The 13,650-nt window shown below is 49.2% G+C and overlaps 1 protein-coding gene across 1 annotated transcript; it reads left to right on the top strand.

Moving 5' to 3' along the window:
* On the top strand, positions 1-4,319 carry YWHAH-AS1 (YWHAH antisense RNA 1). Its single transcript, XM_032139863.2, has 2 exons — positions 1-425; positions 3,887-4,319. The coding sequence occupies exons 1-2, from the start codon at positions 74-76 to the stop codon at positions 4,216-4,218; spliced, it is 684 nt and encodes a 227-aa protein (XP_031995754.1). The 5' UTR covers positions 1-73; the 3' UTR covers positions 4,219-4,319.
* Positions 4,320-13,650: the final 9,331 nt, after the last annotated feature.

The following is a 13,650-nucleotide window of genomic DNA, read 5'->3' as shown; positions in this document are numbered from 1 at the left end:
GCTTGTGTTTTTTAGCAAGAATTTTCTAGATCTTTTGGCTTGAACCATCTGAATAACTGCCTCAAGCTTTTGCATGGTTCCCACTGGGTGGGCTGGGGTGGGAGGGGCTGTTGTGCGTGGTCCGGGAAAGCTGGAGAAGGCTGTTCCTTTGCCTCGAGCCTTGGATTTCTTATCTGTGAAATGGGAGGCTGCAATGATAAATGGCAAAGTACCTTTTTATTCCAGCTCTGAAAGTCTAGGATATTTCACCACTGGAAGACCAGCAGACAATGTCATGACAACTCAAGAGGATACAACAGGGTTGCTTCAAAAGACAGGTCTTTGGACCATGTCAAGGCCTGGAGCGAAGAAGGTAATGAACTCCTACTTCATAGCAGGCCATGGGCCAGCAGTTTGCTACTACTCTGTCTCTTGGTTAAGGCAAGGTCAGTATTATTGTTTTGATTTTACAGATGAGGAAACTGAGTCCCAGTAAGGTTAAGTGTCTTGCCCAGCCACAGCACAGAGAGCAGGGGCTCTGCTCCATCTTCACCATTCTTCCCACCACTGCCCCTGACCTTCAGAGAGTCTGAGAACATTCTTGTAGCTGTTGAGCTATGAGCATAACTGTCATCAGCTGCTGCTGAAACTGTACCCTGAGAAGCAAGGGAGAGGGTCGCTGAATTTTCACCATGGTTCTTTGCCAGGCAACTATACTAAAAAACATCTTTTCCTCCCCAGTATGTTAGTAGGAGGCAAGCAGATTGTTATAGCCTTCTGTCTTCTTGTAGATAATGGTGGCAGGCTGGCCCTGACTCAGGAGATAAAGGGATCTGAGAGGACCACAGCCACATGAGAAGGCCAGCTCCTGTAGGAGGCTGGCTGGCCTCTGCAGAGACAGCACTGAGCTGCCCCTGGGGTCGTGGGTAGGACCCATTCCCTCGTTAAAGATATAAACTCCTCTACCTGGCCCTTCATAACCTGCCTGTGGCCCATCTTCTCAAGGTCATCACCCACTCCCTGGACACATTAGGCCCACCAGGTTCCCAGATTCTGCCCATGAGTTTCCAGAATGTCCTTTCCCATCCCTCCACCCCATTCTCTGCTTCTTACATTCCTTTAATACCCAGCTGAAATCTTACCTCCTCTAAAGAGTCTTCCCAGTTTCTCCAACAAGAAGTACTCTCGCCTTCCACCTACTCCCACTGTGACTCTGGTATCCACTCTCTGCCTAGAGTGACATTGGTAGGAATGTCTGTGGCTTGCTGTTGGGCATCAAGCACTATGTTATGTCATTTAATGCAGTATAAGATCTCATTTAATATGGGAGCTATTCTTCTTAGACCCATTAAACAGATGGAAAAATTAAAGCTCAGGAAGGCATCCTCTTACCCGAAGTCATGCTGCTATTAGATGAAGAATTAGGATTTGAACCCAGGTCTTTCTGACTATAAGGTTCACACTCTTTGTTACTTACACCTTCTGCTTCCCACTTCCTTAGGAAGCAGCCATTTCCTTTGTAATAGACTGTAAGCACTGGAGGACGGGGCCTGTGTTTCGTTCACCATCTGAGCCCCTGGGATGCCTGGCTGAGTGTCCTGGATCCAGGCACTGCTCCATGAATGCTGAATTGAATTCGGTTACACCTTCTGCATATTACAAAACTCCCATCACCAGAGCCCCCTTTGTGAGTGGCCAAGATCTTTTGTCCTCTCCCCTTCCACCCCAGGAAGGGGAACACCTGAAATCAGGTGACAGCTAACATTAAGTGACAGCTGAGTGAAAGGCAAGAAAAGGGAGGGAGCAAGGGGGAAGGCAGGCAGGATTGCAGGAGCCAGGAGGGAGCTCAGAGAAGGAGGAGGGCTGTCCTGTTGAATCTGGCCAGCTTGCAGTTACTTAGAGTACAAGATCTGGAGTTACCAGACCCAGCCTCAAATCCTAGCTCTTCCACAGTAGCTGGGGAAACCTGGGCAAGTTGTTGGACCTGAGTTTCAGTTTTCTTTTCCATAAAATGGGCATGTCAGGGTCGGGGGGCGGTGCGGTGGGGGGAGACTAAAAAGGGCATGTCACTGTCCTCACTAGACCTCTTCATTCAGGAGGAATGAGGTTGTGTCTGAGGGAGGGAGGGAGTGCTGCCTATGGGGCTGTTACCTACTTGAAATGGGGACAGTTGGAGGACCAGCACAACCTGAAATGGCTTCCCCATGAAGTCATTGAGTCCTGAAGGCCTGGGGCAGCAGGGAACTCACAGAATCACAGGCCCATAATAAAGACCTTGGAGACAATTCAGTTTGGCTTTCTTACTCCAAGAGGCAGCACAGCATGGTGGACTGATGGGAAGCTCTGCCAGCAACGGGTTGTTCCCAAATCCTGGCCCCCACTTGCTAATTGTGTAGCCTTATGCATGCCACTTTGTCTGTCTCAGACCGCTGGTTCCTTATCTTTTTTTTTTAGAGACAGTGTCTCGCATGTTGCCCAGGCTGGAGTACAGTGGCGTGATTTCGGCTGACTGCAAACTCCGCCTCCCAGATTCAAGCAATTCTCTTGCCCCAGCCTCCTGAGTAGCTGGGATTACAGGCTCGCACCACCATGCCCGGCTAATTTTTGTATTTTTTGTATGGACGTGGTCTCACCATGTTGGCCAGGCTGGTCTCAAACTCCTGACCTCAAGTGATCTGCCTACCTCAGCCTCCGAAAGTGCTGGGATTACAGGCATGAGCCATCGCGCCTGTCCTGGTTCTTCATCTTTAATATGAAATTCAAAGTAGTTCCTTTGCCACAGCACTACTGGGAGGATCAGAGACCCAGACAATAACAGCTGGTCATTCGCTGGCCCTGTGGGAACTGAGGCTCAGAGAGGGAAAGTAATTCACCCATGGTCACACAGCAGGTTAGCGAAATCAAGCCTGTGCCCAGGCCTCCCGAAGCCCAATCCTGGGCTAATCATCAGATAGCTGTGGCCTTATCGCAAAGAAGGCTGAGACTACCCTTGGACATGCAGCCAAGGAACTCATACTGGGAATCACTGGTGGGATTCTGTGTCTCACTGAGCTGAAATAATTGCATGGGTTGCCTGTGGATGGAGTATGGCAAAAAGCCCAAGTCAGAGCCTAGGGTCACATGTCCAACCTGGGGTCTAATCCACAGTATAACCCTGGCCATGTCGGGTCACCTCTCTGAGCCTCAGTAGTTTCTCCACTTACAAAATGGGGACAAGAATTCCTGGCAGTGCAAAGGAATCATATAAGACACAGACTATTTCTTTTTTTTTCTTTTTTTCTCTTTCTCTCTCTTTTTTTCTCTCTCTTTCTTTTTCTTTTTCTTTCCTTCCTTCCATCTCTTTTCTTTCCTTCCGTCCTTTCTTTCCTTTCCTCTTTCCTTCCTTTTTTTTTATTTTAGACAAGGTCTTCCTGTGTCACCCAGGCTGAGTGCAGTGGCGCAATCCTGGCTCACTGCAGCCTTGACCTCCTGGACTCAAGTGATCCTCCCACTTCAGCCTCCCAAGTAGTTGGGACTGACTACACGCCTGGCTAATTTTCTGTTTTTTGTAGAGACGGGGTCTCAATGTGTTGCCCTGGCTGGTATTGAACTCCTGGATGCAAGTGATCCTCTTGCCTCAGCCTCCCAAAGTGCTAGGATTACAGGTGTGAGCCACCATGCATGGCCCAGAGCTATTTTCCCAGCAGCTACCCGTGAGCTCCCACTGGGCACCTCACTGTGCATCCAGCCTGTGCTGTCACTAGCAATGGCTTCATTTAGTTCTCACAACAACCCTGCGTGGTGGGAACCTAATTTGTAGATAAATGGCTAGGAACAGGTAGAACCAGGATCCGACCTCGAAAGGTATTCTCTATGTGCATTCTCTTGCCCCTCCTCTTTCCCTACCTAACTTGGGCTCCTTCTTCAGGTTTCAGTATCACCCTGACTTCTTTTGGAAGGATCCCTTGGCCTCAGGCTGGAGTGGGCACCTGCCCTAGCCCACAGAGCTGGGTTTCTCTCTTTCTTCAACCACACAGGGAGCACCACTATGCAAAGACCTCATCACATTCACAGCCATCTCCCCAGAGCCTTGCACTGTACTTGGCATATAGCAGGTGCTCAATAAATATCTGCCAAATGACTGAATGCATCTCGCCAGCCTCAGGATGCCACCAGGCCCTGAGGGAGCCAGGAAGATCAGAGGAAAGCTTTTGGATTCCTGCCACGCCTTACATTAGCAACATCTTCTCCGAGTCCTGACAGCCAGCCTCCTGGGACACCATTCGAGCCAGCTGAATTCCGGTCACCGCTTCACCTTGGAAAGGCATCCGCAGCCCTCACCAAGCGGCCCCATAATTGACGTCACAGCGGGGCCAGGAGCTGCCCTGTTAATATTTAATGTGGCCTTCACTGCGGCAAAATACAGCCTCCAAGAGCTGGAGGGGCCACGCAGAATCTCCATGGGGTTGTGAGGAGGGCACAGATGGGAAAGGGCTTTATAAACCATAAAGCGCCCAACAGATGAGCATTCTGCCGACCCATTTCAGTCCCTGGCTTAACTCAAAAAGAGCCGGGGCTGCACATGCCTGCAGTGGGACAAGAAGACTGCTGACCGAGCCCGAACACTAAATCAGTGGGGGATTAGGGGCTCCTGGGTACATTCCATGGAGACAGCGGGAGGGCAGAGCACTGGCGCCAGCCAGACCTGGACTCCACTCCAGGTTTGCCCCCTGCACAGCTGTGTGACTGGGTCATCAAGTGGACTGCTGAGCCTCAGTCCCCCTTATCTGTGAAATGGGAATGATGCTTTCCTTGTAGCACTGCTGTGAGGATTCAGTGAAACGAGTGATGCCAAAGACCTAGCTTCACTCATTGCAGGCTGTCAACACAGGCTGAGACCCTTCTCCAAAACCAGGCCTGGGACCTGAGGTTGGAGAGAGGAGACACGGGGCCCCTTCAGGCATTCATCGGGCAGAGTGATGGTGGGAGGGAAGAAGGAGCAAGGAGGCACAGGAAGGATGACCTGGGAGCCAAGCATCTCAGGTTTGGACTTTGCACCTGGTGGGTGAAAAGGATGGGTGGAGGGCCCCAGGATGGCAGAAGCAGAAGGGCCCTCATGGACAATCTCTCTGATCATCTGACCCCTTTGTTTGGCAGATGAGCATCTGGGAGGGAGTAAACCATGCCAGGGGCTCACACAGCACAGCTGGGGTCTGACTGGCCTGCAGCCCTCTGGGGCTTCATCAGCTGGGGTTTATCCAAGGCCACATGCCTAGTCAGGGAGGCAGATGTGTTGGAAGACATGATGCAATGGCCCCATTCCTGGTAGTGACCTCCACTTCTTTGGCCTGGACAATAGGAGGAACCTCATCCCCCGCCCCTTCCTGGTCTCCCTCCAGTCTATTTTCCCACGAATCCTGGGAGCTTCCCAAAATGTAAATCTGACATTGTCCTCGCCCTGCTTAAAACCTTTCCATGATCCCACACTTAAGGTCTCCAGAGAAAATACAGGAGGCTCAGTTAAAACTGAATTTCAAGCTGGGTATGGTGGCACACACCCGCAGTGCTACTCAGCAGGCTGAGGCAGGAAGATCGCTTGAGGCCAGGAGTTTGAGGCCAGCCTGGGCAACATAGTGTGACCCTGTCTTAAAAACAAACAAACAAACAAACAAACAAAAACTGAATTTCAGATAAACAATGAATAATATTTTAGCATAAGAACGTCCCAGAAATTGCATACACATACTACAGAAATTATTTGTTGTTCACATGAAATCTAAATTTAACAGGACAACCTGTATTTTAATTTGCTAAATCTGGTGTTCCGACATACATTGCCCTTAGGAAAAAGGACAAAGCTTTTTTTTTCTTTCTTTCTCTTTGAGACGGAGTCTCAAAAGCCTGTCGCCCAGGCTGGAGTACAGTGGCGCCATCTCGGCTCACTGCAAGTTCCGCCTCCCAGGTTTAAGCGTTTCTCCTGCCTCAGCCTCCTGAGTAGCTGAGACTACAGGCGTGCACCACCATGCCCAGCTAATGCTTGTATTTATAGTAGAGACAGAATTTCACCATGTTGGCCAGGCTGGTCTCGAACTCCTGGCCTCAAGTGATCTGCTTGCCTTGGCCTCCCAAAGTGCTGGGATTACAGGTGTGAGCCACTGCGCCTGGCCAGGAAAAAGGACGAAGTCTTTAGTTAGCCCATGAGACCAGTTTCTCCCTGAGCTCATCCCTCCACTCTCTTCCACATGGACCCTCTGCTTCAGACACAGCTTATTGCCTTTACTTGAGAAACTCAAGCCCTCCCTCCCCTCTGTCCTTTGCAGATGTCCTTTCGTTGGAACCCTCTTGGTATCATATCCTCCTCCCAGTGCCCCACAGTGCTTAACCTGACTCATCCTCAGGCCTCTGAAGCATCATCACTTCCTTTCAAGGCCTGTGTTGTGTCTCCTCTGGATCCTCACAGTGACTCTGTCTGTCTGTCCCGTTCACGTGGCATATGGTAGGGGTTCAGCAAACATTTGTTGCAGTGAATTACTAAATTCCACAGCCCCTTACACTTTTCCTATCAACAGTTTCCCCTCCTTCAGCCAAATCCTATGTGCCCCTCAAAGCCCTGTTGGAACCCTATCTCCTCCAGGCCTTCCCTGAGCCCCACAGTCCTCCCAGCTCTTTTCTTCTGAGATGCATCTGGTATGTCTCAGTCACATCCGGGGCAGCAAGCAATCTTTTTATCCCATAAGCTTGGCAAGATCAGCAACCCTCAGACTCCCCAGCTATGACCTGTGGTGCTGAGCACTGTGCCTTCCTGCCAGACAGTGCTCAACAAACGCTGGTGAGCTTGGGGGAAGCCAAGCTGAGCTCCTGTGTTGGCCTCTCCTCCCTGCCACTGGCCAATAACCAAAATCCTAACCCAGCCTTGAAGCAAAGCATCTTACATCCTGTATTCCTATAAGGAGCCAGGGAGACATCCTTAGTTCCCACTTTACAGGACAGGAAACTAAGGGAGTAGAGGAACCCATTTATATTAGTCAGGGTTCCCTAGAGGGACATAATTAATGGCATATATATATGTGTGTGTATATATATATGTGTATATATGTATGTGTGTATATATGTGCATATATATATAAAGGGGAGTTTATTACATATTAACTCACATGATCACAAGGTCCCACGATAGGCCATCTGCAGGCTAAGGAGCAAGGAGAGCCAGTCCGAGTTTCAAAACTGAAGAACTTGGAGTCCAATGTTCGAGGGCAGGAAGCATCCAGCACAGGAGAAAGATGTAGGCTGGGAGGCTAGACCAGTCTCTCTTTTACATTTTTTCTGCCTGTTTACATTCTAGCAGCACTGGCAGCTGATTAGATGGTGCCCACCCAGGTTAAAGGTGGGTCTGCCTTCCCAGTCCACTGAGTCAAATGTTAATATCCTTTAGCAACACTCTCACAGACACACCCAGGATCAATACTTTGTATCCTTCAGTCCAATCAAGTTGACACTCAGTATCAACCATCACACCATTGTTCAAGGCTCAGGTCTCTGGATGCCATCCTACCCCAGGGTCTTTGCACCTGCTCTTCCTCTGCCATGAACACTCTTCCCAGAGATCTTGACATGGATGATGTCGCAGATTAAAGATGGCCACATAGGCCAGGCATGGTGGCTGACACCTGTAATCCCAGCACTTTGGGAGGCCAAGGCAGGAAGACAGTCCCAGGCATAAGTTCAAGACCAGTCTGGGCAGCATAGTGAGACCCCATTGCTACAAAAAATAAGAAAAAAACAGCCAGGCAGGGTGGCACACTCCTGTAGTCCCAGCTACTCAGGAGGCTCAGGTGGGAGGATCGCTTGAGATGAGGAGTTTGAGGATGCAGTGAACTATGATTGTGTCGCTACAGTCCTGCCAGGGCAACAGAGCAAGACCTTATCTCTACGAAAACAGTTTTTTAATTAACTAGGTGTTGTGGTGCATGCCTACGCAGGAGGCCAAGGCAGGAGGATTGTTTGAGCCTGCGAGCTTGAGGATGCAGTGAGCTATGATTGTGCCACTGTACTCTAGCGTGGGCAATGGAGTGAGACCCTGTCTCAAAAAATTTAAAAAAAAAAAGATTTCATACGAATCACAACTTTGGTCCACCTCAAAATCATTTTTGTTACTATCTGCAATGTGGATTGTGTCTCTTTTTATATAAAATATAATATTTATCAATTTATAAATTTATAAAATACAAAGATGGAGTTTCACCATGTTGGCCAGGCTGGTCTTGAACTCCTGGCCTCAAATGATCTGCCCACGCTGGCCTCCCAAAGTTCTGGGATTACAGGTGTGAGCCACTACACCTGGCTGATCATGTCTCATAAATAAGGCCACAAATACTTTGCTGCTCCCCCTACATCAAGAAGTGGCATCCCTTTCCCTGCCCTTTGAATCTGGGCTGGGCTTGTGACTTGCTCTGACAACAGAATGTGGCAGAAGTGACCCTTTATGAGTTCAGGAGCTTAGGCCTCAAGAGACCTTGCAAGCTTGTGCCTTCCCCCTCTTGGAATGCTGCTCCTAGACCACCACATAAGGCAGCTGGTCTACCAGCGGGAGGATGGGAGGCCATGTGATAGGGATCTGAGACACCCCAGCCAACAGCCAGCACCAACCACTAGATGTGTGAGAGAGGCCTTCTTGGACCTTCCAGCTCAGCTGTGACTCCAGCTGAATGCAGCTGCATGTGTGACCAGGAGAAACAGGCAGAGGAACCACTCAGGCCAACCAGACTCATGAAAAATAATAAATGGTTGTTGTAAGCCACTAAGTTTGGGGGTTAGGCGGCTATAGATAACCAAGACAACTGCCTCCTCCTCATTCAGGTGCCTGCTCCCTTCCCTTTCAGTCCTTTCCCTCCCCACTCAAACCCCTACCAATTGCTGTTTATGCCATTATCCTGTTTCATCCTGTCCAAGGCATTTATCACTGTCTGAAACCATGATGTATTCACTTATGGACCTGCAGTGCATTTCCGCCATGAGGCTGCAGTTTCCATGAAGGCAGGGGCCAGAATGGTTTGTTCCCTACCATCTCCCTTGAGCCTGTGTGTGTGGTGTCTGGCACAGAGAAGCTGTGTAATTGTTGATGGAGAGATTGTGTGCCTGCCCCTTGCTGCTGTGGCGCTTGGGGGAGCAGCGTGGCAGGTGGGAGCTCCTGCCTGGTTGTGTCTTCCAAAACCAATGCCCTTGGGAGGGCAGGAGGGCAGGCCAGGTGGCTGGGCTCTGTTTCAGGGGCAAGAGCTTCAGGGAGCCCAAGTTGAGTAGGAAGAAAAGGAAACTGCCAAAATGTTCATTTTTCAGCAGGGGCTTAGATTCAGGCCAAGGAAGTTACTGGGGCTTCTCTCCTCCAGGTTAGCTGCAAATTACCAGCAGCCCAGCCACGCCCTTCTGTAAGATCACCAAGCTGGGAAACTGGGCAATGGGAGAGAGTGTTGGGGACACTGAGTCACTTCCCAGGGGCCAACTATTTCCAAGTCCCTCAGAGTCCTCAGAGTCTGCTTTTTCCAGTGCCAAGGAATTGGTCCAGTAGCCACAGCTTCAGTTGAGGAAAAAATGCATACCCAAGAGAAAAAGAATCAGCTCCAGGGTGCCTCTTTTTTTTTTTTTTTTTTTTTTTTTTTTGAGACAGAGTCTCGCTCTGTCACCCAAGCTTGAGTGCAGAGGCGCGATCTCAGCTCACTGCAACCTCCGCCTTCCGGGTTCAAGTGATTCTCCTGCCTCAGCCTCCTGAGTAGCTGGGATTACAGGCATGTGCCACCACTCCTGGCTAATTTTTGTATTTTCACTACAGACAGGATTTCACCATGTTGGTCAAGCTTGTCTCGAACTCTTGACCTTGTGATCCACCTGCCTCGGCCTCCCAAAGTGCTGGGATTACAGGGGTGATCCCAGGTGCCACTTTAAGCTATCATTCTACATTCTGTAGGAACAGAGACAGCATCACCATAGTTCAAGCCAGGCTACTTTCAAGTTAGATGGACTTGTGTTGGTATTATCTCTCCATGACTGTGTGACCTTGGGGATGCTGCTTGACCTTCCTGAGCACCGGTTTCTGCATCTATTAGGAGTGGACAGTGAAGACCGAACTCCTAAGGTTGTGATGAGAATTCAGTGAGAACATGCATGCCCAGCACAGCTTCAAGCACACAGAAACAGTAAAACCGATTGCAGGTAAGCTTATGAGTACTTCTTCACCTGTTGGCACATAGGGGTTGAGGGGAAAAGCAAGGTTTGCAATTAAAAGCAGACCCTTCCTGGAGACCAGAGCCACATTGAGGGGTTGCCTGGCCAAGACTAGGGCTATGGTATGACCCCTTGGTCCACAACGGACTGCCTGATTCTAACTGGCTTCTGTAACAAATGAGAAGACCACTCAGAGAAGCCCTTAGAGGGCCTCCAACCCTCCTGGAAGCCCCCTGGTATAGATAGGTCAGTGGTTTGGAGGTAGAGCTCTGACAAGGATTCAGAAGGCCTGGGTTAAAAGCCCAGCTCTGGCACTAATGTGCTGTGTGACATGGAACAAATCATTTGCCTTCTCTGGGCTCTAGTGTCCTCATCTATAAAATGGGTCATTAATCTCTGACTTACCGAACTCATAGGGTTGTTGAGGTGATGAGATAATTTAGATGAAATAGTGCTTTGAAATGCATTTGCTGTTTGGTGAATAAAAAGGGGAGAGATATTAAAACTGAAAGGACCCCCGGCAAAGCCCCTCTAAAGCCTTTAAACCAGGCAATATAAATACGAGTTCAAACCCTGGCTTTTATTAGTAATTTGCAAGACTTTGGGCAAATGAGTTAACCCCTGGCACTGCTAGTGGTGTGATTTTTCTTCTGAGGGAGACAGGACCCATGGAGCAAGAAAAGGCTGGAAGAAGCTGCAAGATACAGGGTAGACAAGATGAGGAGGAGAAGCCCACCAGCCTCCAAAACCCCTGAGCAACCGGTGGCGGGGAGGTCCCTACCTGACTGTGAGCTTAGGTGGGGCTACCTGTTCCCCTTTCCATCCCCCACAGGCAGTCCTCTGGATCTCAGCCCACCCCAGGTAGATGGTGACTCAAGTTGTTCTGCAGGGACTGGTCCCTCTGCTTCTGTTGCCATGGCACTGCAGCACAGCCTGGCCAATCAGGAAGGAGACGAGTATCTGAGTCTCTGTTGCTAAAGCTGGAGCAGGACACCTAGCCAATGGGAAGGGCAGCAGAGTGGAGCCACCATGGAAACCTAAGCAGTGAGGTTCAAACCATGTTTTTTGTCTCTATGTCTCATTTTCAGGGGGTGGGGTGGGTTTTCTGCATTCCTTTTTTTTTTTTTTTGCAAAGAGCATCTTGCAACCCCAGGAGGATATTCAGGAGTCACGACGGGGTGCATAACAAGAGGCATCTTTAAAGAGTCAGAAAGGACTCCAACTCAGCAGGGCACAGCTTCAGATGAATTATTCCCCCAGATGCTCAGCATCACCTGTGTCTATGATCTTAGCTCATCCCCACAGTTCTACCTAGCCCCATCTGTCCTAGGAAATAACTGCAGGCTGCAGAAAAATCCCCACCCCCAAAGTAAGAAAAGGAATGTGGGGTCACCTCCTTATGCCCAATAGCTTTGTGGCTTTGGACAAACTCCTTAACCTCTCTTTCTGTAGGCAAGGTAGTGGAGTAGCATAGAGACATGGGTCAGACACGGGGGCTGCCCCAGTGTAAAATTAGAAGATTGGGAAAATGGGTTCTGTGATTCCTTTCAGATCTCACATTCTAGACTTGATGCTTTTTCACCTTCAGGCTCTGGATAAAGTGGATCTACAAGAAATAACTTCCCAAGGAGTAGTCCTGTAAATAGCATGAGTGGACAAATAAGACTCAGGCTGCTTTTTGCCATGAAATTGCCAGACAAGGAGGGATGTCTGTTTCAGAGTCCCAGGCCAGGGGAGTGAAGTCACACAGCCACCTGCATGCAGAGCCCAGAATAGAACACCTAGCTCCCTTTACCCTGCAACATGCAATCTTCTTAAACCAGTCTTCTTATCCTTGGGTGGGCAATCAGCGAGCTGTGCACGCCCACACCTCCAACACCCTTTATTTTGCAAACACAGGCATAAAAACAACTGCAAGGGAAAATGTGTCCCACCCCTTCCCCACTCCCTTCTGGCTTTCTCTCTGTTGCCTGGCAACAGTTTTATCCAGAAACCTGGGTGTCATCCTAGATAACTCCCTCACCCTTATCCTTCCCACAAAACCCGTGGCCCAATCATGTCCATTTTATCTCCTAAATGGCCCTCAAGTCCATCCACTCCTCCCCTCCCCCCATCACCTCCCCAGTCCAAGGTTCCATCATGAATTTCCTGGACATCTACATTAGCTTCCCACAGGCCTCTGGCTTTCACACTTGCTCATCCCATCCCCTGCTTCCATCTTCTATAACCACAGCCAAAGTAATCGTTTAAAAATACAAATCTGATCCTGTCACCTGCTCCTTGCTTAGAACCTCTAAGAATAAAAATCAAAATCTTCAGCATGCCCAAGAGAACTGCATGGTCAGGCCTACTTCCCAACTTTATCTTGCCCTGTGCGTGCCCTTTCCTCTCTTCCCGAACATTTTTTCCTCCCCAATTCTTCTACTTAATCCTGCTCACTCTGTAGTTCTCAGTTCTATGGTCACTTGGGGAGCCTTTGCTGACCTTCATGACTAGGTCAGATTGCCCTGTGATGGACTCTCCTAGCACCATGTGCCCTTTATGTCTGTAGCACTTATCATTGTCACAATTTTACCCTTATTTACCATTATTTGATTTATATCTGCAAGCCCTGCCTCACTCAATTTAAGCTTCATGAATGCAGTGATTTTGTCTTGTTCTCTGCTTGAAACATGGATGGATGGATGGATGGATGGATGATGAATGGATCGGTGGATGTATATATGGATGGATGGATGGATGGATGAATGTGTGGGTGGATGGAGATAGATGGATATATGGATGGATGGGTGTACAGAGAGATGGATGCTCCCATTTTTCCTAGCTTACTTAGATCTAATCATATCTCCCTCTAGTCTGTGGCCAACTAATCTTCCCCCTGTTCATTCAGCATACACCAAGCATATCTGATGTGCCAGGAATATGCCCACAGTGCTGTGGGAACCCAAAGAAAGAGGTATTTCCATGCCCTTGAAACACCCTTGAAACTTAGGTAATAATAACAGCTACTTCCAATTAACATTTACTATTTGGCCAGGCACAGTGGCTCATGCCTGTAATCCCAGCACTTTGAGAGGCCAAGTCGGATTGCTTGAGCTCAGGAGTTTGAGACCAGCCTTGTCAACATGGCAAAACCTCATCTATAAAAAAAAATACAAAAATTAGCTGGGCATGGTGGTGCATACCTGTAGTCCCAGCTACCTGGGGGGGCTGAGGCAGGAGGATGTCTTGAACCTGGGAGGTCGAGGCTTCAGTGAGCTGAGATCATGCCACTGCACTCCAGCCTGGGTGACAAAGTGAGATCCTGTCTAAAAAAAAAAATTTTTTTTTACTACTCTGTGCCAGAGACCACTGTAGGCTCTCCTGAGAAGCTCTCACTCCTTTCTGTCTACTAACCTAGTAGTAGAAACCAGAAGTCTGATGGTATCTCAGAGTTCAGCTTAGGTGGGGCCTCCTCCAAGGATTCCTCCCTGGTCA

Source organism: Hylobates moloch, unplaced genomic scaffold, assembly GCF_009828535.3.
Source record: "Hylobates moloch isolate HMO894 unplaced genomic scaffold, HMol_V3 SCAFFOLD_19, whole genome shotgun sequence".
Lineage (NCBI taxonomy): Eukaryota > Metazoa > Chordata > Mammalia > Primates > Hylobatidae > Hylobates > Hylobates moloch.
This window is presented reverse-complemented; position numbering and strand designations above follow the sequence as displayed.

Excerpts from the sequence above, each read along its gene's own strand:
- YWHAH-AS1 (XM_032139863.2), top strand. The coding sequence starts at position 74 with ATGGTTCCCACTGGGTGGGCTGGGGTGGGAGGGGCTGTTGTGCGTGGT. Across the intron at positions 426-3,886 it reads TGTCTCTTGGTTAAGGCAAG|GTTTCAGTATCACCCTGACT; the intron begins GTCAGTATTATT and ends CTCCTTCTTCAG.